This window comes from Cylas formicarius, unplaced genomic scaffold, assembly GCF_029955315.1.
Source record: "Cylas formicarius isolate icCylForm1 unplaced genomic scaffold, icCylForm1.1 PGA_scaffold_10__41_contigs__length_53128322, whole genome shotgun sequence".
Lineage (NCBI taxonomy): Eukaryota > Metazoa > Arthropoda > Insecta > Coleoptera > Brentidae > Cylas > Cylas formicarius.
Window position 1 is genome coordinate 14,730,541 of NW_026844214.1, and position 22,877 is coordinate 14,753,417.

General features: G+C 35.3%; 1 protein-coding gene across 1 annotated transcript in view; it reads right to left on the reverse strand.

Annotated features, from left to right (window-relative positions):
• Positions 1-22,877, reverse strand: part of LOC132700327 (neuropilin and tolloid-like protein 2) — a 240,454-nt gene that overhangs the window by 24,171 nt on the left and 193,406 nt on the right. Inside the window, exons 5-8 of the mRNA XM_060667560.1 lie at positions 22,604-22,764; positions 10,334-10,571; positions 1,310-1,434; positions 1,120-1,257 (exon numbers count right to left, since the gene is read on the reverse strand). Coding sequence (XP_060523543.1) covers positions 1,120-1,257; positions 1,310-1,434; positions 10,334-10,571; positions 22,604-22,764 — 662 coding nt within the window. The remainder of the gene's footprint in view (positions 1-1,119; positions 1,258-1,309; positions 1,435-10,333; positions 10,572-22,603; positions 22,765-22,877) is intronic.

Below are 22,877 nucleotides of genomic sequence, written 5' to 3' on the forward strand. Positions count from 1 at the left end.
AAATTAATTCTCTAGGAATCGTCGCCGACAAGAATTGTAATATCTAAATCTTTATTGGCTGCAATAGAGGGTGTTGCGCTGACGCAAAACAATGGACGGCTCGGCGGTATTTGTTGTTATTAGGAAACATTGCGAGGCTTTAACAATGAGTGGGGTTGAGCTTGAAAATTACTTTAAATACGCGAGGGGTTTCGCTTGGAACTAAATTTTTGATTTGATTTGATAACTCAAATCACCTTCACACACAACATGGCTGCCTTCTATTCTTTTATCCAGAGACTACTTAATATACCACCTTCCACATAAAATGTTAAAAAAGAATTACATAATATTTAATAGCTTTTAGCAATGGTTGATCGATAAGATTATAAATATAATAATAAACAGTGTCAAATAACTCTGAACTCTGTCTATCCTGTATTAAACACCGAACTCAAAAAAATTGGGTCTTAAGATTGCTTTTAAAACTGAAAAAACCATTGGAATTTAAAAAAAAAACTCAAAAAATGGAGTCTACAAGTTGAAAGGTGGATCAAGTTCCAAAATATATCGGACAAACAGGTAGAACGCATTAAGGAACATAAAAGAGCGTATAAAAATAAAAGTTCGGATTCTAACTAATCAACTCATTTAAATTCAGAAATGCACAAGTTTGACGATAATTTTGATATTACACATAATGAATTAAAAAGCAAAAAACTAAATTTGTTGGAAGCTAAGAAAGTGAAATATTCGAATCTTTTACTTAATGGCTAATTGGATTTAGATGCGTCTCCGTTGTTAAATTTATAACCCTACACGGATACTTAAAAATCTATTACCACCTTTTTAGATGTCATATTACGTATTTGATAAACGTACGGTGTTGCCGAACATTGCCTGAACATTTCTTATTCTAAATTAAATTGTGTTAACTGGATTTTTATCAAGTAAAAGCAACTCCAGTTCAATACGATGAACCTTTAGTAGCAACGTTCAAATTAGTCAAACTCTTGACTGGAACCTTCGGCACTGCACTAACACACAATAACGCGTTTTACTACAAACCGAAACTTAGTTTTACCTACTCGACGCGCGACTGTATTTATCTAAAGGCTATTGGAAATATGTTTCGCTTACTTGAATTGTTTCGTGGTCCCTTAGAAGCTTCTTGACGCAGTTATAGATAAACGTGAAAAACATTCCGGTCAAAATTAAACTAAAAATCACCATGATTATGACGATATGGTCGTCGCTCAGAGTCCAAGACTCGGTCGTCTGAAAACAAAAGAATAAGCATAAAAACTGGCGAAACGGTAGCCAATCTTACATGACAATCGTCTTCGTCCCACCTAAATCTACAGTTGTACAGGCCGTTGCATTTTAGAGTAGCCGATATGCACGTGGCGTCCTCACAGTCAAATTCGTCATCTTCACAATTCTTTTTAGATTTTTCTGAAATAAAAAAAGACGCCATTGTTATTCGGAGCACGACACTGAAAAGAACAAGTATGGGTTAAATATGGAACGCCTCCCATTTCGATAGGCAAGCGGATCGTTCATTTTCTATGCAATAGAACAGAATTTTATTTCACTGCGTTTGTGTAATAAAAATTGAAAATTGCAATAGAATAAAATGTAAAAAAAGACTGGCAGCTTAAAATCGCATCTTAAATAATTTTTCACACTGTAGAAACATTTGGTCCATTTTTTTTAAGTTGTGTCCCGGAGACTATTAAAATCTTTAAAATATAAAACATTCTCTTTTCACTTGGAGATTTTATTTATCAATAAAACAAGCAGATGCATGGCAGAGGCATAATTCTGTGTTGAAAGAAAAAAAATTCAACAATTATCTGCAGAGCGCTTAAGATAGCCTTGAAAGAAATAGACCAAGGTAACAATTTTAATATATCAAGTAGAAAAGTGATGCTAGAAAGCTCATAAGCCGACAATTTCAACATTCATTAGTTTGTTAGTGAATTATAGAGTATATGTATTGTTATTGTACCTAGAAACAGTTTAAAAAGTAATAAATTTTTTCTATTTAATGTAGTTTTTGCTTCTGATCAACTTTATTTAATAACAATTTTCAATTTTGTCAAATTTATTTTTTGACAAATCTCGTATACTACTGGAAAAAATGATATCTGATGACCGTAGTTTGAATTTAAGGAACATATGGAACTTTTTACAAAAAGTTTTTTTTTTAAATTAATACTTGCGAAAACATTTGTGGAAGACGAAGTCCGCCAAAAATTAACGATCGCGACTTTTATATTTCAAATTATAAGGACCGAGAAAAGCAATATTTTTTATAGAATATTTGATATTAATAAGGACTTCGCTCCCCACGCTTTAATTAAGTTTCAAATTTTAGATTTATTTTTGGATACGAGAAAGAGCAAATTTTTGTTGTAGAGGATGATGGTTCAGTGGCGTAACGCAATCCTAAAGTTACACGCAGGTTTATGTTATAATTACGTTACGAATTTGCGTACGTTTGGTAGGTTTATCCTCTAATCAACTTTATCATGGTAGGGCTAAGCGGAATTAATTGTCAATTGTAGCAACTAAACTACTTTCACTAAAAAGAGGATATGGTGCGGCTTTTTTCTTTCGTGCTCCTGCGGCACCTTTGCAAAATCAATCGTTTTTTTGTGGACACCCTATATAAAGTGCCTTTCAAAGACGCATTCAACCTAACTTCAAAGCCATGTCAAACTTCGAAAAATTTTTACTAGTGATATCGATTTCAAATTATTTTATATAAATGGAAAAAATAAAATAGCTTGGCGTCGCGCGTCACCTGCATCAAAAATTTTCTGATCGGGTCAATAGTGATCGAAATTTTGTTTCCTGGTATCGAACATAACTAAAAAAAGGATTTTTGTAAATCCTAAAGTTTTTGAAGGTAGACTTTGTCCTCCAACATTTTCTACTTTTTAGAATAGCACGACATATCTTGGACATCTACGATGGTTGTACGGTCTAAATAGCAAACTCGATAAACATTTTTTAAAAGTAAATTCAATATTCATGTTTTGCTCATATTAATCGCACTTTTTATTTCCAACAGGTAACATGACCCAATCACAGGAAATATTTAATATAAATCATAAGATGTAAAAACTAATCTTAAATCTACTAATTCTATAACTAAAAAAAACAGGAAAAAGAAAAGGATAAAGCTTTTAATTACGCATACACCGACGCCAAACGCAATTGTCTAAGTATCGCCTGGAAACCATCATAATATAAATCACAGTTCGATGATAATTTCTTAAACTGCGGTAAGAAAGTTGATTGACGTCTCCCTTCCACCCGCGGCACATGAAAACGTAATTGTTCCAGAAGAAACGGGCCATCAATTCCGTACTAATCTAACTTGTAGAGAATTGATATAGATTGCAAGTCTCTGCGTAAGCTCAGAGACAGTTCAGCGAATCTTCTCAGTAGACGATCAAGATCAACTCCCCTCTCAGGATAGGAACCCTCCTTCTTGAACATTAGATATTTCGTAACCTTGTCTGCTAACTCTCAATGCACTGAGCGTGGCAGTCAAGCTTGTACCTAACGTAACAGTAAAATAATAATGGTAGCTGAACCACATAAATGAGTGATGAATTAGGAATCCTAATATTAGTAATTTGAGGTGCAAAAGAGAACGTCTGGTAAAATAAAATCCCGAGATCCGCAAAGCAGGCGCGAAGATGATCAAATATATAGAATAGGAGTGGTTTAAGGTTAGAACCCTGAGATCCACCAGAACTTGGAACAAAAGGCACTGACCTAAAGCCCTCAATCTCAATGAACTTACGACGGTGCACCAGATAGGGTCTCAACATTAAACTTAGCGTATCGGAGAATCGAAAACCATGTTGTTGCTTACAGAGTTTATTTCGAAAGAGAGCAAAGATAAATTTATGTAATACAATCTCCAATATTTTCGAAAAACTGCATAAGATCGAAATAGGAAGATAATTTTCAACTTGGGAAGGATCACCTTTTTTCAGAATAGGATAAACTTTGGCCAAGCTTCTGGATAAACAACCATTTCAAGTACCAGGTCAAAAATGTGGCATAAAGAAACAGTGCCTAGGAACAGTCTCTCACTATAAAACATGGTATGCCGTCAGGACCGGTAGTCATTTTGTTTTTGAGTGCTTACGAATAAGACATTCTGGATGGTAACTTTAGGTATGTTGACTAGATCGGAATTAAAGGACACGCTTGAAGATGAACATGACTGGGATATCGTGTAAACGCTAGCAAAGGTAGTTTGCGAAAGCTGTGACATCCATACTAGGTCCATGGCATGGTTGATTAGAATAGGACACTCTGGCTGGAATCTGCCAATCTGATTTCTTACTCTGAATAAATGACCAGAAATTTGTAGCACTATGATGTATCCTTAAATCACCACGATGAATAAAGAACAAAAGATTTGTGTTGCTTAAAATTGCGCAAACTTCTTCTTCTTCTCAAATATATTTACGATCATTTCTTTGGTGAACCATGATGGCAATCGCCCTGTCGACATCCAATAGCACTATACCAGTCTGACTGCTGCATTAGCTTATATATATATATATATATATATATATATATATATATATATATATATATATATATATATATATATATATATATATATATATATATATATATATATATATATATATATATATATATATATATATATGTGGAGGACCGGCTCTCGTTCATAAGTGGGACTGAGTTTCTCACTACCTCAACGTCGAAATTGACATAAACGAGGTCTAAGCAACGGTTATTTGCAGAGTTATGATGTTTAAGATTCAAAATGGCGCTGAGGTTGATTAGGGGTCTATGTCTGACATGAACAGGAGCTGAGGCAATGAGGAATATTAAACTCACCTAACAACAAGACAGATCCGCCAAATATCAAGTCCAGCGACAGCAAGGATCAAAAAAGTTCTGAACTTCGAACCTGGCAGCGGTGAGAGGAATGTAATGTATAAATACATAAAACTCAAAATAATCTAAAGAGATCGTATAGAGTAAGAAATCTATGCTTGGAGCACTGTTGTCGATGTCGCAATTAAGAAGTGCTGGTTAAGTTTTGTCTTCGGGCGGAGCTGTAGAGCAGATAAGAATCCGGAAAGAGTTCACAGTCTCGAAAATCCAGTTGAAGCCAGGATTCGGTTACAACGACGATATCATATCCTGAGGAAGTTACGTCCTACGAATGACTATGGGGCCTAATGCTGACACCCTGTACATGCAGGCTAACTCTTTGGCTGGGGTGGCGGCGGGGCTGGGTTTTTGTAGAGATAGCGGGAACAGCACGAATGTATTTTAGAATCAGATTTTGTCTCTATATTAAATAAAAATTATAAATACTTCGCTTAAGGTGCATGCAGAGCAATAATTCCCCAGTATCAAACCGCACCGTGAAGAAGTGAAGCTTAAACTTCAAGCTTTTAGTGAACCTCTCAAACTAGTGTGAATAACACAGTAAATAAATTCTTTGAATTTGCTTTTGCTTTTATGGTGACCAAAGCTAACCAAAAATACATTAACGTCATTTGAATCGAAGATGAAAATCAGCATGTTTGTCGCAATTATTATTATTGAAATAAAACGATCCTTGCATTATGTACTTGTACTATTTAATAGATAGGATAGAGGATTTAAAATTAGAGAAAATCAAATCTGGTAATATCTATTTAGTCTTTTATTTTTACTGAAGAGGATGGATTTAAACAGCGTAGGGTAAGTTTGTCTATTACTCAGCTGAGAGCAGCTAGCCATTTTTCCGGACACACTTAAATTTCGATTCTTGATTTTTGTCTACTTGATCAGATAATCAGTTCTATCTGTTTTTAAGCTCTTTGCTTATTATTTTATTGACTAGACGTCCCCATCAGTCGGGTCGAGATAAATAAAGAGGCTTTACACCCTTGTTAAGGTGACAGATAAAAAAATATAACTGATATAAAGAGAGAAACAATATGGGGAGTAGATCTATGTAATCAAAATAGCATTAATGTTAAAGTTTTAAGGAGTTCAAATTTACATTTTAACAAATTTCATTAATTTAGCAATAACTCGAACTACAGCCTACTAGTCTCTTATAAGGTTTTAGCTCCCTCTTTTTCTCGCATTTTGCAGAATGACTATATGGTACGGAACGCGTGTATACTTTTAATTATCATTTCAGTAGCTTGCTCTATCTCCGATGATTCTACAGTAACTTCAGGACCTGATTCAAGTTCGCAACTGATGATGGGCTGGTTACTTTGATGCTATTGACAGATTGTGAACAACGTTATAATTTACGTTAATTATACATCGTCTTGACTTTTGACGGTAATTATCGGACAGGTCAGAATATAATAAATGACTAGTACTACTACAAAATAATATGATACTAAATATATACAAATTTCCAACTAAATAAGTACTTTTTATGCAAAATCTAATTCATTTTCACTCTCAATATATATACAATATGCAGTTCTCTATTTTTCCATCTCTCAACAGGTATACTATTAATTACGTTTTTAGTTAAATTTATTACACCCGGACTGAATGTGGGAGTAATATTTTCTGCTGTCACATTTGATTTTACTTGCTACCGCAAATGTTCTATGGAGTTGAATAGCCAATGATATGGAGCAAGATGTATGCCCCATCTGTTCAGCTAAACTGTCACATGCATATACATACATATATATTTGTAACTGAATTTAAAATAAGTTTTTACTGAAATCAACCCATCCTGTGGCTACTGTATCGTGTGTATCGAACCAAGTTTCATCTAGATAAAATTTACATCTATTTTCGTTTATCTATACTTTTCAATTTTCTGAATATGATCAAATCGCCAGGTGCGCAATCGATCCAATTCCAGTACCACTTGTTTTTGTCAGAACAAGAACAATACGGTTTTTATAAATTTCTCAACTGTATAATGAATCCTTTACCCATTAAACATTCGGACAGGTTTTGCACAATTTCTTTGCATCTAATGACAAGTGATTTCGACGATACATAAGAAAAAAACAGCAAAACATCTATCTGATTCGCCCTTGCCTTTACTTTGAGACACACTGGACTTCATATCCCAAAATTGCAAAAGAAAAATAACTAGCGTTACCGGCAACGATAACACATCACAATTTGGGTTGCTTACAATTCGAAAAGTCTAATTGCCCATAACAATTTCCCATTACCGCTTTAAACCGGGTTAACTTGCATCTAGGTAGGCAAATAAATCAATTCTCCACCCGCATAACCCTATAATCCGTACTCGAAGTAAATAATATATCGCCCAATAATCGACGTCTCTAGGAAAGTGCATCTTTAATCCCCGTGGGGGAAGTTTCAAACGCGGGCCGGCGGGTGGTTATATAAAAGGCTCTCACCGTTTGGAAGTATAAAATATAGCCGACTGCATTTCAGACCACTTAAAGTTTGATATATATATTTACCTATAGCGCCACCAACCACGAGGTTGGAACCCGAACGGGATCAAAACCCTCAGGATCGAACTATCGGTCGTGGATGGCACAACGGAAATTGGCGATCGGCTGCGGATATCGCTGCGTATTTTGTGTAACATGGTCAGTGTTTCAGGAGGAAACAGTCAGATCACTTTGATCGTAAACAAGTAAACGATTTTTGCTAGATGCTATAAATCACTCAGACTGCCAGCTGACCCGACATATTTGACAATGTTTTCAATTTTTTTTTTGCTTTTTGCCACAAAGACTAATACATTATGATTGAGCTCAACATGTCTCATACAACAATGAATAAATGGAAATATTAAGGTCGTCGATATATATCACGAACGGCAATGGTCCTAAAACTGAGCCTTGTCGCCCAAATTGACTTTTTACAGTTGATATCTCTGCTTGAGACGCAAACACACTGTTACATGAAAAATACGACACAATAATTGTATATTTCAGTAAAATTGTATATCTCAGTAATATTTTAAAGAGACTAAAAATAACAGCTTTGATTTTGTTTAATGCTAAATCTTCTATCCTGTCTATTAAATGGTACAAGTGCAGAATATCACAGAGGTCATTTTAGTTCATTAACAATAATTGGGTTACTATATTGAGTTGGAACAAATGCAAAGAATCTTCTTACTGTTTTTTTGATATTAAAAGCTTTAAGCAGAGTAAATGAACAGAATTTTAATCAAATCAATTTGTATAGCAGAGACCGCCAATTAAAACCACGACAAATTTCACTCTGCCAAACATAACCTTATCATAACAGGAACCTTCAAACAGAGTCTTTCAGACAGGGACTCTTAAACAAATATTATAATATTTTTGAGTGGCCACCGTAGCCTAGTAGCTAGTGCTTTGGGTTTAATATACGAGAAGTCGACGGTTCAAGCCCAAAAACAGTTCAGCAATCACCTTTCGGAACCCAATGGCAAACCACCGAGAGTATTCTGCCTAGTAAAGCCGTTCGGACCGGCGTTAAACTGTGAATCCTTTCTATTTGTCCAGTCTGAAACTCGCACAACACAGATAGATGCAAGAAGTCCCCAACGCTCAATATTGGGGTAAGGCAAATTAAAAAGAAGAAAATATTCAGTCTATCTTCGTATCTCCTGCGTCGTGATTAAAATGATCTCCCTAGACTCTCGAATTTTTCTTGGATAGAAGAAAGTTCTAGATGTAATTTTTTTTGGTCCTGTAGAATAAAATCAGGTGTCCTCTCTTTTGATGATGTTCACAAACTAATGATATTGTTATTTGTCGAAGTTTGATTGATTTCTGGTGTTCTTTTAGTCTGGTTTTTTATTTTCGGATCTGTTGCTCCGATTTATTCTTTGTCACAGCTGCACGGTATGCTGTGTTACTGTTTCCAGGAGATTTGCTCGAACATAGATAATAATGATCAGCTCTTGATATTATATTTTCTCAATATTTTGGTATAGAGTTTACATAATTCAGAAAAAATTCAACACATCCTTGATCGTGTTGCCAGAAAACAAAACCATTATCTACATATTTTTTTTAAAGTTTGGATTTTAGATGGAACTTGCCTAGTTTCTCAAAATTTTGATCATTTGGTTATAAATTTTTGCGTTATACGTATTGGTATTGGTATAAAAGGGGGGCGCCCTCGCGGGCGTCCAAGCACTTAGGCCACCAGATGGGCCCGTTGTGCCCCCAGGCCGCTCTAGAGGGCGTCCACAATGCCGCCCCTCTTATAGAAGGTCAGCAACTCCTTTAGCCCAATACCGTGCACTGAGTCCGGATCCATCAGGGACGTTCCGAAGACTCCCAATCTTGCCCATGTCAAGGCAGGGCATTCGGTGAGTAGATGATACGGGGTCTCCTCCCCTTCCAGGCACCACCTGCACTCCGGGTTGTCTCCAATGCCTAGGAAGCAAAGGTGCCTCCTAAGCCTGCAATGTCCGGCTCCGGTCAGATCTCCCATTCTGGACCTGTCTGTGTACCAGACAAGTCCATCCCAGGAGCCGACTCTGCCCTCGCTCCACTCTTCCCTTGATGGGAAGAGAAAGATCAATTTGTCAAAGAAGGTCCTCTCGGGATCATGACGTCACTCGGCATGCCCATGACTCCGTGATCCCCGCGACAGCCCTCTAAAATGTCGTACGGACCCCGATTGAAGGTTCCCTCCCTCCAGAGCCCGCAACTCGCCAGCCTCACAGCTGTCCTAGCCGCCTCCATCTGCACCCGATGCAGGGGCAAGCCAATCTCTGCAGTTTGTCAAGAACTAGCCTTGCTCCCGCTCTTTTGGTCCCTGGCCACCATGCCACTGCCCCATGCGTAAGCATAGGCAACACCATGGTACCACTGCATGATCTTCGGTCCCACGCCCCAAGCGCCCCCTACCGCTCTCGGCGTGCCGGAGAGCTCCAAAGGCTGACCTGGTCCTTGATCTTATATCCGTTATATGTAAAGTATGGTAGAGATAGACAATTTTGGATTATAATAACAAGGCCTGCTACTGTTTCAGGAACTGAAACTTTAGTAAAGAGAGATTCAACGTCAAAGTTTATCAGAATATCGTCTGGATCCAACTTAACATTTTTTCTGGAATTAGTCGAAAAGAATTTGGCTGAATACTGGAACTTGTTCCTGTGAAAGATTTCAAAATGGAGGATAGATATTTTGTTAAAGAATAGGTTGAACACCAATGCTGTTACCAATAGCTCGAAGGTTTTGTGAATTTTGGGGAAACCGTAGAGTCAAGGGGCTTTAGCTTTTAATGATTCCGAAAGAGATGATGCCTCTGTGCCTAATGTGCAGATAATCGATCTAATACAACTGCTTTTTAAATTCTTGACATTTCGTCCGTTGTGGCTAACCTTTGCTATGTTCCCTGAAAGCGGTAAAATTTGCGGCGAACGTGGTCTTGTTCCCCAATTTCTCGGCAAAAAATCGCACGATCATCACGTTGTGTGTGTCGTCGGAAAGCACCGTGTCCGCTATGGATCCGCAGAATTTCTGTCTCGAGTTGATCGTGTCATTCGAGAATACCTCGACAAAATTCGTTTCGCAATCGTTCGGATTCTCCAACTCGAACTTTTCAAACTGAAGTTGGATCTGAAACGAAAACAAAATTCAAACATTGGTCGTTAGGGTTGCCAGATTTTAATATTTGAAAAGCAGGAGATAAGGTAAGTATTTCCAAGCGGAAACTAAATAGCGGAGCAGACAAGTTAACCACGCATTATTTATTTATTTCTGAAAAGCGCAATCACAACAATAATAAATTTTTTAAAGGACAAACAGGGAGATACATTAAAAAACACACTAACTTATATATCCGAATTTGCGAGTTTTAGAAGAAAACTAACTACGCCACTGGAATCTACATAAAAAAACTGTTTGTACCACCTTGCCTTTCATGCAAAATTAGCTTTATTAATAAATAATAAAAATCAAAAATGTTATAGTTAAATTTAATAAAATTGACACACTTTTAGATTTTATGCAAGCTACATCCGCAGCATTTAGGTCTTCTTTTGAAGTCTACAATAGATAATATTAAACATAAACACATAAAACAAGAAAAAAATACGCCTATGAAACACGTCTTCGATTTGTTTACATACGCAGGAAATGACACTTCGGAATTCAAACCGTCAACTTCATTGCAAACATCACAATATTCCGGAATTTTTACTAACATTCTTTGTAAGAATAATATCTGAAAACATGTCTTCACTGTCAAAAAGAGACTTTTCCAAAAAAAAAAAAGCAAAAACAGACAGTACAACTCCCCTACATTATTGCTTGTAAAGTTGTCATATTATAAAAAGACAGTATATACTGTCTTATAAACCATATCGCTATTGTTAACGAAATCGGTAAAAAACCGCGACGTCCACTACTGCCAACATTATCTCAGCCCGTCAAGATATTTGCATCCCGTTAAAATAGAAACGATGCTATCATCCTTAATTATATACATATCTATGTTATCAACTCTACTGGTTGTTTAGTTTCGATTTAATCAGTGCCCGGCTCTACTTTTAATTCGGGACCGTAGAAACATTTGGTGCCAACGGTGGTGGTGATTCGCTGAACTTGACTCCCGTACGTTTCCACCATTTTGAATTTAATATCGCAATGTAGAGCACCGCAGTTTGTTTCAAAACTGACTCTGTGTCAACGAGGATGATCGTTTAAATAAAAGCCGATTTTTTTGAAACGTATTCCGAGGGTATTTTGGTCGAACGCAGGGCGACATTTCCGGGACACACGCGGGAGATGGATGACTGAACAAAGCGGGAGAGGGGGGAACAAAGGGTTTATTTCGAAAAACTGATAGCTTAAATCCTGACTGAAAGAAACCCAAAACAAGAATAATAGTTAAGGGTATTATGGTAAATTTGGTTCAAAAATTACAAGGTATATTAAATTTTATAGATTCAAGTTCACAAGCTTCAGATTACAACTTGCTTACAGTATTTATAAGCACCAAACAAATCAACAGAGGTTTTATAGCCAAAATAACGGCAACGTTTTGGATTTTGATATAAATCCAAGATCATAGGTTGACGGCATTATTAAAAATTCCCACAAAACTGGAAAAATAATGTATTTCCTTCCAATAGGTTATATTGAAAAGATAAATTCATTAATCAGGCAACTTTCTTGTTAATTTTTTTTCAAAGAAACTTCCACTTATTCTTGATTAACTTTTCTTCAACAGATTTTATTAGATAATGCTAAAGCAGTCTAGATATTACTCTATTCTTTTTTTTAACAAATTCGAACATTGAAATTCGTATATGAGTATTCTATAATCTGAAATCTGAGTTACCGCCATAAAGACAATAATCCACATATACCTTTTGATAAATACAGCATTGCCAAAATAACTGGAATAGATATTCTAAAAGAATAATTACATTGTCTGAAATATTTTACGATTGTGAAATAATACGCTTTTGATATTCATATAGGGGATCAATATTTTTCATCATAACTTAACTTTTCATAACATTTCCTAAGCATTGAAATAATAAAGGTGGTTCCTGCTTATGCAAAATATATAATTTGTGTTCTATAATATATACTCTTGTGTATGTCAACTTTGACATGATTGACCCAGTCAAATTGTTAATAATGTTTTTATGGAGAAATATAATCTACTAATTTTTTAAAGAAAATTCCAATTTATAATTTATTATATTATTCAAAATGATTTTCAACTTAATGTGATTTTTTGCTACTTGTTTTAACATTTATTTGCATAAAGAATGTCGTAAAAGTTTAGAGTATTGAGTAATGCTAATAGTATATTACCCTCTTAAAAAATAATTAGTAGTAGTATGGATTTTCGATTACCTATTTAATAAACCCTGGAAACCTATCAATTGTTCGTGAAATGTTTTCGTTACTCTTATAGCACCTAAATGGAGGATCTTATATTTATATTTACATTTATTTGTAACTAAGAGTTTGCCGTTACCTTTGTAAACCATAAGTAGCTACTATAAAACCTAGTTACAGTATTTATAATTTATAAATTTATAAGCACCAAACAAATCAACAGAGGTTTTATAGACAAAATAATGGCAACGTTTTGGATACAATCTTACATAACTCAAAGTGTTTTGGTATTTATTGAAAGTCTTACAAAGATTCTAACACTAATGCTTACTTATAAAAACTGATAGATAAGTCACTTAATTTTTTTGTCTTTCTATTGCAAATTTTAATAAGTTTGTTTGCGGAAGGGTGAACCTTTGGAATCTAGAACGGGAACCCCGTAAAATACGCTTCAACTTTAATCTGCTATATAACAACTAGCGAATGGAACTCCGGAGTTATAAATTTTCAGTTAGCGAGTTGCTCGATTCGGATCCACGCAACTTTTTACGAGCACCTTAAAAGCATCAGACATAACTACGTAAAAGCTTTATCGAACTAATAAAGTTTATTAAAGTTAAGCTTCAAGACGCTAATTTTAGATGTTCAGTAGACGGGAGGCTGCCGCCTTCTTTAATGTGTACATTATTAGATTGTGATAAAATCCATATTGGCATATACCGTAATACAAGTTGGTAAAATGATTAAGTTGAACTTGGTATATATATATATATATATATATATATATATATATATATATATATATATATATATATATATATATATATATATATATATATATATATATATATATATATATATATATATATATATATATATATATATATATATATATATATATATATATATATATATATTCCATATTATTCAAAAAGCACCAAACCTAAGTACAAAAACTGAAATTCAATAATTACAAAATGATATTTATTTTGTATCTAGTTGCAAGAAAGGGCAACTTTTGGTTAGTTACTGTTAAATTCATATAGTATTAAAAAACGATATGAATGCGATAGTTTATCTGAATAGATGGGGTATCCCGTTTGGAGTCTATACGATTTTATATTCAACCCATATAACATTTGCGGGACCAAGAAAAAATGTGAGAGGAGAAAATGTTACTCCTATTTTAAGTGCGAGTGTAATAAATTTAATTAAGAATGTACCTGTTGAGAGCTGGAAAAATGCAGTACAGCACATTTTAAGAATTGAAGATTTTTACATTTGCATTCAAAATAACATACAACCCCCATTTTAATCAATGACTCAGAGACTCAAAAAAAATTTTTAATATATTTCCTGAGATCGTATTTTCTATGTCGGCTGTCGGCAGGTAGGTAAATAACATACCAAAACACAGAACTTTATTGGGACTACACTGCTATTACGCATTATAATCGTGTGACGAGATAGCAGAATATAATTTCGCTGGCTGATTAAGCTTTGTTAGGCTTGAGCCCTCCGATATTTAAAACATCTATTGTGTGTAGATTAATTTAGACCCTTTCCTCGTCCCTTATAGGAAATAGGATTACTCATCTCCGGGCACGATGTGCCCAAGCAAATTATTTATTTTACCCGAGAGATATTTGTTGGAAAATATTTCATTGTTTCGGGTGGCCAGTACAATATGATGATATCATACCCTATGATATGATATAATATGATACCTTATGATGATAGGATACCTTATCTTAGAATCTGCTAAAATGTCAAAAAAACTATAAGACAGAAGTTGTTTGGATTCACTTTATTTTTAAAATAATACAAGTTGTAGATTTCGAAATGCCAGCAACCACTACAAAAATGACACCTACTATTAACTTCCATTAACAATTTTTTTATAAATTTTATAAAGAATAAAAAAATAGATTATTAACACAAAAGTTTTTAAATGTGTTTAATGTCTAGAAATGGATATTTTGTTATCAAAAACATTTACACATTTTGACATCGGTGACAGATGGACAAATGGACAAAGACGTGGAAGAAACAAATTTTATAATAAATTATTATATTAGAAACAAAATTTTGATATATAACTGCCTTTGTAATTTGATTTATATTCTATATTTTGACTTTTGATTTTCAAAGTCAAGTGGTTTGTGAGGAAACGAATTTTGAAATTGGGACTAACTTTTATTGGCGAGTGTGTTCTATCGAAATAAATGTAGTACATCATCACTCTACCATCTTCAAAAAAAAGTAAGGGAATGGAACACACAAGAAAATTATGACATAAAACAAAGAGAGTAGCGTCCTCTACATATTTTACAAAAAATCGTATTCCCCATCTCGAACAACCCCGGATCCATGCTTTGATGACGATATTCTAAAAACTGTTTCAACCATAGAGAAATAATTTCGAGAACTAAACTTTAACACCCTGTATTTCACTAATGAGAGACATTTTCCTAAGGCATATTTGGCTGAACCTTATCATCTTCACAAGTTTAATCAAGGATTGCATATTATGTTAAAAAATAAAATGAAATGGAATTCACCATTCGAAAACCACACGGAAAAATAATCAATTTCGAAGAGAACACTATGTATCTCACTAGTGAGTGATATTTTACTAAAGCATATTTAGCTTACTATCATTATTTTCACGAGCTTCATCCAGAATTGCTTTTTGGGGCATTTATCATGGACCATCCTGCATAAATGACTTAGTCGAGATGCTAATGCAATGCCCTGTCAAAATGTCAAAGCACGTGCCGAAAATCTTTCTTTTTATCTACAAGTGTATTATTTTATACATTAAGTCAATAATAATTTATCTAAATAAATATATATTATACAGCCGGAGCGTTTGCCTTGTTCCTCGTTTTACTGCAGGCTCCGTATTGTTTTAAGAAAATTAAATTCCGCGCATTTTTAATATCAAACACGTCCAACATTTTTACGCCGCTCCATGTCGCTACCCGGTTGCAAATAGAACAAAAACACGTCCCGAAAGAAAAACAGAAATCACTCTGGAAATTCTCGCGTACTTTCGTGAAGTATCACAGAATCCGGCCATCTGGTGGGAAAAAAAATCTGAAATTCTCACCCAATGCGCGCCGTGCCAATTATACGGGGAAGAGATCCGACAAGTCGAAATTGAGATATGGATTACATCCCATTTACAGATCTTTGAAACAAAAAATGAGATAATTATAAACTTAAATCAAATTATCAAATTAACTTGACTTAAATAAGATTGACGAGCTTGGAGGATTTTCCCAATATTTTTCGCAGTTTAAGTTTTTATTATTAGGTATAGTCTGTCTCAATCTTCATCGTGCTGACTTTTGCCTGCAATTACGGAAGTTGCCTGCTGACAGCAATGAAACTCGGTTCTGGTAGGTATTAAACGACAGAACATTAGGGACAAACTCTCAGTACAATATTTTCACTATTGTTCTGGTTATAAAGTACGAGTGTACGCTAAAAGCGGATTATCAAGCGGTGGTTCCTCGAAAAAATCTGGGATTTTTCAGTAATCATTTCCGAGGTTTTCTCTGAAACGTACATGTCCGGCAGACAGTTTCCACTCTATTGCCTTATGGAAAGGTGCACTAGCACGATTTTTTGAGTTTATGGTTAAAATGGCAAGTCTTTAACTGTAACAAAAAAGATAGAGATTATCAGAAGTATTGAGGAAGTGTTGAGGAGGCGGAAACTGCTAGACAACAGAAATTGGCAAAAACAACAATATCTACAATTTGGAGTAATCGCGAAAATATCAAGAAAGCAAGTGACTGTAAATCGCACAGAATTAACAAAATTAGAAATCATGTACGTTCAGATGTGGATAAAGCTCTTTTACGATGGTTTCAAGTTCGAAGATCCGAAAATATTGCAATAAGTGGTCCAGTTCCGAAATCGAAAGCCGAAGAATTAACCAGCAGATTATAGGGTGAGGATTTTAGTTGTTCTACAGGTTAGCTCGAACGTTTTAAAGTTCGTCACAACATAAACGTCGGAAAAATTTCTGGTGAAGCTGGAGATATTAACAAACAAGCTGTGCTGAACTGGTTTCAATGGTGACAAGACTGAGTTATTTTACAAGATGACTCCAGATCGTACCCTTAAATTTAGAGGAGAAAAGTGTTTGGGTGGGAAGCAGTCGAAGTTGAGGTACAAATATGACAGGAAGCGAAAAATGCAAACTTCTTGTTATTGGTAAATATGAACGATCGAGATGCATGAGAAATGTGAAAAAGCTATCTGTCATTTATAAGTCAAACCAGCTAGTGTGGATGATTTCAGAAATTGTTTATAATTATTTAAAGGATTGGAAAGAAAAACTGAAACGTCAGATTAGAAAAATATTGTTTCTGGTTGACAATTGTGCAGCTCATCCCAAAAATCTAATTCTTTCAAATATCAGATTAGAGTTTTTGCCTCCAAATAGCACATTAGTCGTCCAACCAATGGATCAGGGCCTTAAGATGCCTTAAAATGCCTTAAGACATATTACCGCAGATATTTTTTTGTATCGTTTGATCCAGTCATTTGAAAATAAGGAACCTTTCAACATCACTAACCTGGACTACTTGCACAATGTTGGAATGATGTTACTTCAACCATATTTCAAACTGCTTTCGACATGTAGGTCTGATAAAATTGGAAGACGAGTTTAAATCAGACGATGACTTACCTCTGGTTCAGTGGTTCGAGAAGTAAAAAAATAATGACTACGATGACTGGGAGGTTCCCCTAAGTAATAGGTTGCGCAATAGCGGCCAAGATCGAACCAACATTGAAATGTATCTTAATGAGCTGGATAGCTTCTCAACTGTTGATGATAATTTAATAACAACGGAGTTATAATCGGATAATAACATTATTACTGAAGTTTTACAGCCAAATGATCCTCAAAGCTCTGGTAACGAAAGCGACAATGTTGTTGAACAGGGCGAATTACCAAGTTATTCTGAAGCGCTTTGTGCCGCTAAAATTGTTACATTTTTTTACAATCTACTGTTAATGTAACTGATGATATTATGCAAGCGTCCTGGAAGGTTGAGAAGCACATGGCGAATATGAAATTTGTATTGAGAAAAAATAAACAAACAAAAATAACGAATTTGTTTACTCAAAAAGAATAAAGTATGTATTTTTATTTGTATGTTCTTCTTGTTCTTCGTTTAGTACCTCTATTAGTATTTATTAGTTTTCTTTTTTTATATGAAATAAACGTACGTACCTACATATTTTTTTTTGTTTTTTTTTCATAGCGTACTTCCGCTTATAGAGTAATCATTTTCTGGTCTCTAGAGGGTACTTTATAACCGGAGTTCACTGTATTTACAATAAATTCGGGGCTAAATGTCTAAATCTAATTCTGTTTCACTGTCAGAGTCGTCATTGAGCTTAATTATAATAGGATTTATGCTGGTTTCTATAGAAATGTAAGAGTCTTCATTTTTATCATGTGCTGTACTAAATTTTTCTAGCTCTCAATTGGTATGTCATTAATTTAATTTTTTATCCAATTTATAACACTGGGACTTAAAGTAGAAATAACATTTTCTGCTCTGCCCTTTAGTTTTACTTGGTTCTACAAATAGTCTATGGGGTTAAACATGCAGTGATATGAAGGAAGACGTGTTCAGTCAAATTATAGCATACATATTGTTTTTTAATTGCATATGAATTTTGGACTTCCAAAACTTGCGCATTTTTGTAACTGAATTTTCTAACAAATATTCTTAGATTTCAGTTTTTGAACTTGAAGAGGCTGGTGCTTTGCGTGGCAGACCGCTATGGTAGCTCGCGTTACGCATGACAATAACACTGTTATTGGGAATATTTTTTTAAAGATTGTTTCCAAAGAAATTTTTAAAAACTTCGGCAGCTGGAATCCTTAATATATGTTGGGGTTTTCTCATTTGTTTGATTGTTGAAATAACACCCACGCGAAACTTCTCATGCTTTTACTGATTTTAAAAGGAACAGAAATAGACTTCTACACTATCAATTTAAATAAAAATTGCATGTGGTCAATCCCCCCCGTTTTGCGGCCTATGTCTATAACAGTTTATTCGTCTCTGTCCACGCGGTTTGCAGCTCTTCCCTTTTCCGTGGCGTCGTGCGGCTTTGCCACTATTGGCTCACATTACTTAAAGTACATAAAAACTGAACAATATACTTTACAGACAACAGCAAGTTTGGGGCAGACCTGTCTTCTCACCCAGCGTGTATGATGGTGATGCGTTTTCCTTTATTTGAAGGTGTTTTCGTCTGACAATTTTGATGAGAATCGACCAACCATGTTTCAACAAGGTAAATTATGGATCGGTTTTCTAAACATTTAATTTCTTAAAGGTAATCAACCTGTGCGATTCCATTACTACTTGCCTTTTGTCTATTTTTACAAACAATGCTAGCTTCCTTTTCAGTATATTCAAGGTAGGAACAGCTTTGCTTTGATAAAGACAATATATCTCTTATGCACGATATTGGCGTTTTTGTAAGTAGACAGGTTTCTTTTAAAGCTTCTTGTTTAATTAGTCCTCTACTGACTAAAGTTTCACAACCTGTTTTGCATCAAACGACAAATGATTTCGACGCGACACTGTTGTATTCTCGTAAAATAACTTTTTCAAAGGGTACAGTAAAAACATTATTCGACAATGGTCAACACTCAAGAAATATGTCAGAAAGAAGGAAATATACCTGGCCTAGTCAATCAAGCAAGAATAATTTATTTTAATGGCTTTACTCAACAACAATAGGTAATAAGGTCGTTAAAGATTTATTGGGGAGTGCCCGCCGAAAGCCAACACGATTAAGATTGAGACTGACGGATATTTATAAGCTTTTATAACGTTTTTTATTATATAACGTTTCATAAGAAAAACTATTGTCTTTTCTAAGACCAAAAATCTTTGAATACCGTCAAAGATAAAATTCCGTTTAAGATACCAATAGTTTACAACATTCCATGTACATGAGACAAATAATATTGGAGAAATAGAACAAAAAATATCAGCTAGGCTAGAAAAACATCAAAGAGCCTTACGACTACGACAATTAAACGTATCAGCAGGTGCCGAACACAATCATGAAACCGGACATCAAATCTTATTCGATAAAACCCCAATTCTTGCATTTAAACAATTTTTCTACCAAAGAAAAATCCGAAAATCCATAGAAACTAATAACAACCAAACAATGTTAACCGTGGTTCAGTTTTTTAAGAGATGATGTTCATTTTAAAATTGATAGTGTTACCTTACAGATTAATTTACAAGAAATGAATAGCTTCGCTCACAGTTTGATCCTATGATCGCCGTGTTCTGATGTCATTGTCATCATTCGCCGCTGCGGGACAGTGGCCGTAAACGTTGCGCGGAAACGCGTAATAAACTGAAGAAAGCGAAAAGGACGCCAGGTCGGGAACTTCCGAGCGTCATCTTCCTTATCGAACGATAATGAGGATTACCGGAAGTTCGCGTCGAGTTTACCGAATAAAGTTGCGCGGGGTGGGGTTTATTTAATCGCGCGATTATCTCCGGCCGCGAAATTGGGTCGACGGCGGATAAAAAGTTTCCGAGAAAGGCGATCGAATATCGATCGTTTGACAGTCGACCCGACGGTCCCGCCAGTCGAAGGGAGATTTGTTATTTTATAAATATATTCGTTTCAATTTCCTGTTGCGCGTCACCAAAGTTTGCAGATTTATCGGGTAACTTTTTGCGTCCTCGACAATTTGCTGGAACCCCCGAGGACATGAAAAAAGAAGAAGCTTATTTGGACGGATATAAAAAAAGACGAAGGTCCGCAAAATTTATTAGTGATGAAGATTTCAAAAGAAAACCTCTAAACCACTGTAGTATTACTTTTTTGAGCAGTACATTATTTTTAATAGCCGGCAACCCAATCAGCGCTTCACTCAGTATAAAACGTTTTACTATACTTCTTTTTATATAAATACTTTGAAATTAGAAATGGAGTGACGTTTTGTCCATTTTGTATGATTTGTAATTGCAATCAAAAATAATGGTGTTCTGGTTATTTGTTTGCGATTTGGATTTGCTCCAGACACTGCTGACCACTTGATTATCACACCCATTTCGTTTTTTTTTGTATCCGTGAACTCTATATTTGACGGTTTTACATGAGAATTTAAGCTATCGGTATCGTTCATTACCATCGGATTTACTCCCTGCTACCGTTGCTTGTATGATGAACAACGCGTTGCTGGCGAATCAGCTTACATACGACATAAATAGAGAACAGCAATACAACGTGTTCCAAATATTGTTTACCTATTTAAATAATTATATTTCAGCGGCATTGTTTTCATTTAGTTTAATTTCTACTTAGAACAATATTAATAAAAAATATGTATATGGAGCCATAGCCGGCTATGCACCAAAACTAACCAAAACAAAACTATGTAAATTAAGTCAGATGTAAAACATATACGTGCGAGATCTGTAAATTAAGTATTGGTACCGACAACTTAGCATTATGTCTCGCAACACTGGATACGCTGGGCTAGGAGGGACGGAAAGAGAACATGTGATGAACTTTTAGTACGGCCTTAAACTCGCTCGAGTCATGGAACAGAAACTATTGCTACAATTCACCAGGCCTACAGAGATGGAGTTTTGTCACCTTAAACCACCGAAATACCTAGCTTTCGGCAGTTTAAGGCATTTTCGCAAGAAAGAGAGCGGATTGAAGATGAATCATGAAGCGGAAGGCCATCAACTTCAAGAACCGATGAAAATGTCGACAGATTCCAGGATCTTGTGCCTTAGTCGGTTGAGAGTCAAATGTTTACGAAAGAGTTGAATTTGACTTCACACAACCGTTGATCAATGAATTGGGGATGAACAAAATCTGCTCTGGTTCAGAAAAACCTTTCGCCAAAAGGGCATCGGGATGAAAAAGTGCCTTGACTTTTTGGAATCGATTGAAAATCATCCCCATTTTCTGGAACGTGTCAATTACTGGTGGCGAGACTTGGGTGTTTGAGTACCAGAAACTAAGCGCCATGGAGTGGCACACTTCAACCTCCAAAGGCCCATGAAAATAATGATGAGCAAGTGGAAGATTTAAAAGGCTGTAACCGGCCAGCTGAAAGATATTCTATTGGGATATATATGTCGGAGCTCGTGAAATAAATAATAATAATAAAAATAGTAAAATAAAATCCGTGGCGCGGGGGTGGAGGGGTCTGATGGCGAGCGATGCGACATGGGGTTAGACTTTTCGGACATATTAAAAGAATGCGCAACATAGTTCCTAAAACAAATGAACAATTTAATCACTTAATTGATTATTAATGGGAATACAACGATCCGCGACTCACTAGATCAACTACAAAATAGCTTATGAAACATAAACCATCTTAAAATCCGACTTAACCAGTGCTTTTTTAACGCCAGACTATCTTCCTTAAAGGCCAAAGTGGATTTCTCTGGGTCCACAATGGTACGAATAACAGAATTATAATAGTTTAGGTTAGACCGATTCCAAACACCCAAAACGAAATATGGGAAAATATCGAACACTTAAAGCTAAGGGTGCCGACATATATTTTTTAAACCAGTCTCATTACTTAATTTTCAGACGTCGTATGAGAAGTTTTAGTCTTCTCACGAATCGCAATCGACGAAAGTACGGTGTCAACAAATATATATATACCAAATTTAAATAAATACATAATGTAAATCGCAGTTGAATTATTTATAAACTAGCAAAACTAATTAATATATGTTTTACATACACACCCTCCAGTTCAGTCGGACCGTAATGACCCACATGCAGTCGATCGGCAGGCCGTGTTGACTGTCATATCTAATTATTTTCTGGTCGATATCGTCACGGCCCAGTTTACCCTCCTCCTGATTGGTAATTTCCTTCTTGCACTCCATACTTTCGGGGGTGCCGGCTGAAAGCAAATTAGAAAAACGCAATTTAATAAGGAAAATATGCTCGGCTGTCAACTGGCGAGACAGAAGTTGGCGTTGATTAAAATCGGCGAGCTGAATTTTGCGTAAATTT